At 35.2% G+C, this 8,379-nt stretch overlaps 1 protein-coding gene across 1 annotated transcript in view; it reads left to right on the plus strand.

The window, feature by feature from the left end:
* The window catches only part of GABRA2 (gamma-aminobutyric acid (GABA) A receptor, alpha 2), a 60,360-nt gene that overhangs the window by 33,868 nt on the left and 18,113 nt on the right, over positions 1-8,379 (plus strand). The window contains exons 4-5 of the mRNA XM_009697734.1: positions 4,481-4,701; positions 7,035-7,117. Of these exons, the coding sequence (XP_009696036.1) occupies positions 4,481-4,701; positions 7,035-7,117 (304 nt within the window). The remainder of the gene's footprint in view (positions 1-4,480; positions 4,702-7,034; positions 7,118-8,379) is intronic.

Below are 8,379 nucleotides of genomic sequence, written 5' to 3' on the forward strand. Positions count from 1 at the left end.
AATGCATATGCTGGGCAGATTATTTTGCTTGGAATAATTGCATTTTCTTGAGTCTCCTGTCTAAAACTCCTTGTTTTTCTTGGATGTGGTTTTGATACTTAGTTGCATACCAACCATGTTAATATTCAACAGTACTAGTTGCATACTAATATTGTTAATGTTTTTAAGCTAAACTGAAAGAAAAATTACACATTGTCTTAAGGTAGGTATGACACCAAGAATGTGCTTTTTAAGAACTAAAATTAAGAAATTATACTGATGTAAAAATAAATATTAATATGAAGCCCCTATATTAGCTAGGTGAGATTTAGATCCATGAATCTTATGTGTTTATCTCGTCAATGTATCAACCACAGTATTTCTGACTGTCTTTAAAGAATCAATAAAAAGATATGTGTGCCATTTTCCCTTTCCTTATTTTTAATTTTTTGTATTTGCCTTTTTAAAGTTTTACATTTTACAGTATTTAAAATTTGCTTTCACAGTTATATATGTGTGTCAGTTAATTGCTTTAACAGTGGTCAAGAAAAAAAACAAACTTTCTTTAGAGAACTGACTGAGAAAAATCTTTACGAGTAGGGAATGAGGAACTCTGGCCTGAACTATTCACTAAACAAAATGCTGTGTTCCAGAGGGTGATTAATAAAATGTTCAGTCTGCTCCACGACAATACTGCTTGCTAATGGACGGTCACAATTTTTGAGATGTTTGGAACACTTCCATCTCTACTCCAAATGCAAAGACTGCCAAAATCTGCCAACAATTTGCTGAGAGGATGAGAGTACATTTTTTATTGTTTGAACTTTTCCCATAGCAGAAAAGAAGACTGCCGTGTACTGAGGAGGGATTACTTATACTCAGGTCAGTTAAAGCTTCTCCCAGAGATAGTAATGTCTTGTTTTACTGTGCATACTGTTACGCACAACAACTGCATATTAAAAGAAGAATGAAACTCCTTCACCATTTTATTCTTCTGATCATTGAACTGGCAGAGGCTCAAGTGCTTCTTAACACTGTAGTGAGAACCTCATCATCTGTGCCTAAAACTTCATGTAAGCTGGTATAACACGTATTTAAAAGATTATGTTTAATTGTACTGTGTCAGAGTCCAGCTGTGAAAGCACCATTTCAGACACAAATCAACAGGAAGCATTTGCTTGTCTAGAAATGATCACAGGAGTCCTTTGTAGTCCTGGAAGTATGCTGTTGTGATTTTGTGGAGATACTGCACTATATACTGGAGAGTGGTTTGGTAATGTCCAGAGACATCACAGGTTTTTTTATTTGGGAGAATATCTGCAGATTGTATGAAATGAGTATCAAGTATTAATTTGATTCTTTTTTTCTGGAGTCCAGATTTGCACTTCTAACAGAATGTTAGTCTTACTTGGAAAGTAAACATTACACAGCATTTAGCACAAAGTGGTACATATATGGAATAGGAAATAGTTACAAAATCTTTATGTAGCATCTTTCGATAAATGCTGGCTTTTTATCACATTGGTTATATTCAAAATACTTTAATAGTTTCCTTTTTTTTCATTTGTTTTGTATGGTCATCATCATAGGGATATTCATGATCATAAACAGAATAGATTTGGCACAGGAGGGAACATGGGAGCAGTGAATATAGCACTGGGATGCAAAAGGCATGGATTCTATTTTGCTTTTCATAATTATCTGTAAATAGACCAGAACAAGTTAATTTCATCTCTGTGCCTTGGTTTCCCTTCACACAAAACTGAGATCTCAATAATTCCTTTGAAAAATGCACTGAGGTCTATAGAAAGATAAGTTATTTAAGAACTATGTGAGATTTTATTGCTATTGTAGCAAATGGAAGGAGAAAGTGTCATGATCATTCATGCCAAACCTTGGTTTATTCTGTTTCCATCTCCAAAATGGGATGTCCTACAAATAAAGGTTTCCAGAATGGACTGGATGGAGAGATTAGAATTACCTGTGGATCAATCAGAGAGTTATCAGTGGGATCTTTCAAGGCTGCAGCTCAGATTCTCTCCTGCTTGTTCTGCTTCCTAAGCAGTTGCCAGGCATCAGATATAGTTTTTTGAAATGTTGCTGTTTTGATTTAGTGGCATTTCATGTCTGCTTTTTTCTGGTTTATATCTCTTGTAATTCTTTTTATATATGTTGGAAGACAGCGAAGAAGTGGGACCTTTGAAATTCTTTATTGATGGAAACATTAAAAAAATTAAGATTTATATTCTAATCATTTATATGCAGGGATATTTGTCAAAGGAACCTGTAGGACTTATCACTCACTTCTGTTGAATTTCAGTGGGATTTCAGTCTTACTCCCTCAGGCTCTTCTTTTCACTTCTTTTACCTCAAACATCAATCTTATCACATATAGCAATGATTTATCGGCAAAGCCCCTCAGACAGAAACCACAAGGATGCTTTTAAGGCAATTGTTTTCTTTGCATTACATGTTATTTCTAGCCAGATTTCATATATTCCCCCTGCTTCAAGCACACTGTTCCTGCTGCTCCCGATCCTCCATGATTTTCTGCGTTTTTTTGACTTTCCCTGCTCTACAACTGAACTGATAAATAACTTGGAATTTGTAAATGGGATTTTAAGTCACATGATATTTAGCAAATAAAACAACGTATAAATCAGCAAATAAAACAGAACAATTGAATGTGTTCTATCATAGAGAAATGGTCAAATTACTTGTCATGAGGCAGTGTCTCTGGCAGTGATGAGAGACAGTAAAAGATCAAGTACAATGACAAAGAAACACATGTTTTAGAAGTGCATAATTTTGTATTTCACAGATATATTTACTAAAATATTGTTGGAGATAACAGCAACTGGCGTTAAAGAAACCCAAGGAAATTAATTTTCAGAGTACTGTAGTGTTAGTTTTATTTGATATTTAAGTAACTATAATTTTAATTAGAAAAATGACAAAGTTGTGTTACAGTAATGTAAGATCTCTTGATATAGCTAAAAATTGCGCTTGTGATTTTTGTCAGGTTAGTTTATAAGTATCCCATTACATCATTCCAAAAAGATCTCCCCAAGTACCTGTCACAGTTCCTAATGACAATTGCTTTCTCTCCTGCCCCTGTCATGCTCCTTCAGGTAACAGAATTCTCTTTCCTTTATTCCACATGCTTGTCAGCCTCTGGCCCTGACCTGGAAAAGGTCCTCAGAGCTCCTTGGTTCACAGACTAAAGGAGCTGAAAAGGGCTGTTGCTTCTCGCTGTCTACTTGGCACTCCTTTTGTACCGCTGTATGATTGGGAAAAAACTTAAGCCTTGTTAATCAGCACACAAGGGAGCTGGCAGAAAGTGATGCGGGCCGAGAAGTTCCTTGAAATCACTTTTATATTGAAGTCACTTGAGTATTTTGTATTGGTTGAATATCAGGTCTTGTCCATTCAAAGATAATTTACTCAAAAATGGTTTACATAAACTGTAGCATTTGCAGAGTAATTGCAATAGTACTAACTGTTGTAACATACTGATATTTTGAATTCATGGTCCATTTTGCAGCTGTCCAGCAAAACTGAAATTGCATCAAGGTAGCGTTTGCCAATACACAGAATACAGTTTGCTTCCAACAAAGTTTTTAAGCTCTTCCATTTCCAATGTATACGTTGTGCTGACAGTAGCAAACCACTAAATCCATTTACAGATCCAATTTGAAGTTTGTAGATGAATTTACGTTATCAATGTTTAATCAGTATCTTTGTTTGTTTGTTTAGAACAGCAACAAAACCCAGTCGATGGGATACCCAGCACTGGGTGACACAGGCATCTGCTCTAGGTCATCAGTCTGGTTTTGGTTGCATCCTTTTCTCCGGTCTGTACTTCCTTCCCAAGATTAGGCATCAGGGTAGAGTTCAGCAGACAGCGTGTGTCACCTGTTAATCATCAGCTATTGTTCCCTACCTATATACTTTTGTTAATAAAATCCATACCACTACAGAGCCTTACTTTACCCTTTGGAAAAATCTTCCTTATATCAGTCGGTGTGGATATATTGTACCCTGTACCTGGATATATGGTTAGCCTTGTTTCCTTCCTTCCTTCCAGTCTCAGCCATTTTCAGTGCTCTTGAAATGATGGGTTACTCTCCTTCAGGTGTGTCTGGTGCAGGAACTATCCAATATCCTTCTATGTATTTTTGTCTTACTTCTTAATGTAAAATACCTGTCTTTATTGAAATGATCCTTGTCACACACACTATGTGTATCAGGTACAGAAATGTAAATATTGGAAAGGTTCGATATACAAACTTGTATAGCAATCATGAAGGAGAATACCATACCCTTAATAAATTGACTTCCTGTTTATTATTCTCACTATTATACAATTTTGTGTGATGGTTGTTCTCCCTTGACAATTTTATCAAGGGAATTTTTGCAACCAGAGCTTTTCTGTTTTGGCCCTCAAAAAGCATGTTAATGTTTCATTTTGTCAAAAAAGCATATCTTTATTCCATTACAGGAATACACAATAGATGTTTTCTTCCGTCAGAGATGGAAGGATGAGAGATTAAAATTTAAGGGCCCAATGAACATTCTTCGACTGAACAACTTAATGGCCAGCAAAATCTGGACCCCAGATACATTTTTTCACAATGGGAAGAAGTCAGTGGCTCATAACATGACAATGCCAAACAAGCTTCTACGAATCCAAGATGATGGGACTCTCTTGTACACCATGAGGTAAGTCTTTTCATCTGTTCTCTACTCAAGCTATTTCTCAATGTGATTTTTTCAGATAACAATTAAATAAGGTTACAGGAGGACTCTCCTTTGTTTCATTTCTGTCCCAGCAGAAAGCAAGGTAGGAAAACGTACGTTTTGTTTCCAGTTCTGTTACAAGTCTGTTGGCTGATTATGAGTTAGATCAGTTTTCCTACATGTTCCTCAGTTTTCATACCTCTGTAATGTATTAAAAGGTACTGACCACCTGCATAAAGTGCTTTGAGACTTCCAGATGGGAATCACTGTGTAAGAATTGTTAAAAGTACTCAAAGTTTACCAACTCCATCTTAGAATGATTAAAATAGTATATGACTTTTGCCTGTTCCTGCACCCATTGTACTGACATGTGAGCCCTTAAGCAAATTTATTATTAAGATCTGTGGCAACAAAAAATAAAGATGAAGAAGAAGGGGTTAATAAGACCTCAAATTCTTTCCAGCCAGAACTACAGGGAAAATGTGTCTTACTCTGTAATAACTGTTTCTTTATATCTAATTACAGTATTTTACTTCGAGTTTTAATTTTTGCATCCTGTACAAGATTAGTAGCTGAGATAAAGATTTAGCTGGTAAAATTTATTAAATTTGCTTAGAAAATAATTTATGAAAGATTATAAATATCATGTATGCATAGGCATAAGCAGCATTTTTATAAGACTGAATTCTTATTAAATTACTCTTTTTGCAATATGAGTTTTGTTGAAATTTTGTATCCAAATTTCCAGAAATCCCTTATTTTCTTTCTTGTTCTTTGAGATTATTTAATAAATGGGATTTGTTGTGAATGTAGACTTAAAATCCCCAGCCTAAGTAAGATATGAAATGTGAGCTGTAAAGCAAATGTGTACTGTGCAATTTTTTCCATGCAGCCATACCAGCATGCCTTAAGCCTGATTTACAATACCCAGACCCTTATAGTATTGTGTGTTGATGGTTATCCTGCTATGTGGTGAATGATGTGGTGGTTGGAGAGGTTCAGAAGAGTTTGCTGGAAATAAATTGAGACCCCCATTTATAGTATTTTTGCTTAGGCTCAAATCAATATTTGAACTTGATGTCTGTATAAACTGACTGAAATTCTTTCCCTCCAGAAGTTATTATAATCACGTGCTATAAATAATAAGAAATACTGTTTAAAACCATTATGAAGAATTTATTTTAAAAATGTAGCATGGCTCATGTCAGCTAGAATTAACTAAGCATTTTCATTACTTGTAAGTATGTTGCTTCTGAGGGTATGAGATTAATATGCAAACTGTTTTCATTGTCTAGATTTTAGACAGCCATTTTTATCTGTGTCTATCTAAAATGATAGTGTGATTTATGTCAGAGGCTCATGCAGTTCTTTCCATTGCCTTCAGCTGTTCGCTAAGTATTCTCTCTCTCTTTCCTGAGGAGCAGGGGAATAGAAATATGAAATATTTTTGGGTGGAAAGGTGGGAGAACATAGTGAGGAATACAATGACTATGAACCACTGAGAGTACAAGGTGATGTAGTTGATGTTTGACGCTGGATGAAGAGGAACAAAGACATCCAGAAAAAAATCTCCGCCCAGAAGAGACTTACAGAATAGGAAGGAGAAACAGAGCCTTTTTTTTTTTTTTTTTAAATTAGAAATAATGGGAAAGAAAAGTCTGTCAAAAACTTTCTTCAAACTGTTTCAAATTATTTTTCATTGTATTAATCCCCATATTTGATACCAGCATATTGCTGGGATTTTTTCACAAATGAGCAAAAGTGAATGCATTGTTAACATACTGTCATGCTTGTACATTAGTAAAAATAATAATCACAAGTAACATGGAGAATGAGTAGCAGCAATCTTTTGAAAGAACACAAATGTTTTTTTTTCTACATCTTCCATTCAAACTGCAAAAAAAAAAAAAAAATTCAGAAAACTATGGAGCATGGTCCTTTGGCAAATTGACTGTATTTTATGTGCTTTTGTAATGAGCCTTTGACAGCCATATAATCACACATGTACCTCAGAATATTATGAGAAAAAAATGACTGTTCTTAGCAATCTGCAGTTACATAATTTATATTTTCATTTAAATGGCCTTTGCTCATAGTTTTGAGGTCAGCTCTTTCAGGTTTTTGATGTGGTAAGTCAGTGCCTTCCAAAGGAACACATAAAAGGGAAGAAGCAAGAACTGATTTAAATTTTAATTAGTTTAATATAACATTTCAGTTTCATCTCCTAAATCAGCATGAACTCTGTTCGTTTCTGTGGAATTGATTTACTTGTCCTGCTAACTGACTTAAATGCATAGCGGTCTTTTGCCTTTTAGGCTTACAGTCCAAGCTGAATGTCCAATGCACTTGGAGGACTTCCCTATGGATGCTCACTCGTGCCCATTGAAATTTGGCAGCTGTAAGTATATAATGAGAAGTATAGCCTTTGGTTAGTGAATATCTAACATTGCTCAGCATCACTTTGTTTCAGTAAGTTGTTACATGAGAAGTTTAAAACACGAGATGGTACTTTTAAAAAAATTTGTACCCTGGCACATCGAAATCTCTTTTCTTTATTCAGTGTTGTGTCTTCTAATGTGTTTTTAAGCTTTCTTGACTCCAGTTAACAATAAACACTATGCACCTAATTCAGCACTACACTGATCCACTTTTATTCCAGCGTGCAAACCATACCGATGAATGCAGACCTGGGTGCACGTAGCGTGTGTCGTATTAATGAAGAGCAGGTTAAAGACTTCAAAGAATGTTTGTTTTCATTAATTGAAACATTTATTTTCTCTGTATTGTTAATTATATTTGTTTTTACATTCTTAATCAATGAATGTCAATAAATGAAAGTTAACAAGTGGCTTCTTGTGATAAAAAATTTCACTCATTACTGCATCTGCGTGTTATAGACAGGTGGACTTTGATCTCACTAGTATTATTTTAACAGCAGCATAACTTCATTTACCTATATTAGAGCCTTTATTCTTCTTCTTTGTGAACTAGGATCACATTATATGTGTATTTCCTGGATTTTGTACACTAAAAGGTTTTCTTTTTTTCTTTGACTGCAGCCTGTGTTCTCTGCTGAGTCCAGGAAAGGGAATGTTTTTTTGAGGAAACTGGTTAATACCTTTAAATTCTGGCTGATTTTTCATTAATTGCAGCCACCATAGGTTACAAAGCAGGTGATACACTACCGCTGAGGACATCATTAGCCCGATGAACATTGTCAGAGCACTGTGCGCACCCTCTCCATAACCCTGACATATCCCCTTTCCTTGGAGTTTGCAGCAAATTAAACCAACCCTGTGTTTCTGATGATGTTTCCACACTAGAGGGAAATCTTAGCTATGGAGAGAAAAGATCATTAGAATTAATACTATTTGTATCATGGAGCCTCTTTTGCCCCCTAAGTGTTACCTTTATAATACATAATACAGTTTAACTAAGTAACACCAGAGATGTTAGCTGAAATCGGCTACTGACTAATAATATTTACATAGATGTGTGCAGCAAGCTAAGTTTGATTTATAAGGTGTGGGAGGAAAAAAGACTCTTATATAGCCTCAAAACAACTTAAAAACCCTTTTAATAATGAAACTGATACTCAGGCCAAGAGGCTACTTTACAGTATGACTTCATTTTCATTTCTGCATTGGAAACCCCTCTTAC

This window comes from Cariama cristata, unplaced genomic scaffold, assembly GCF_000690535.1.
Source record: "Cariama cristata isolate BGI_N322 unplaced genomic scaffold, ASM69053v1 scaffold4963, whole genome shotgun sequence".
In the NCBI taxonomy this organism is placed as follows: domain Eukaryota; kingdom Metazoa; phylum Chordata; class Aves; order Cariamiformes; family Cariamidae; genus Cariama; species Cariama cristata.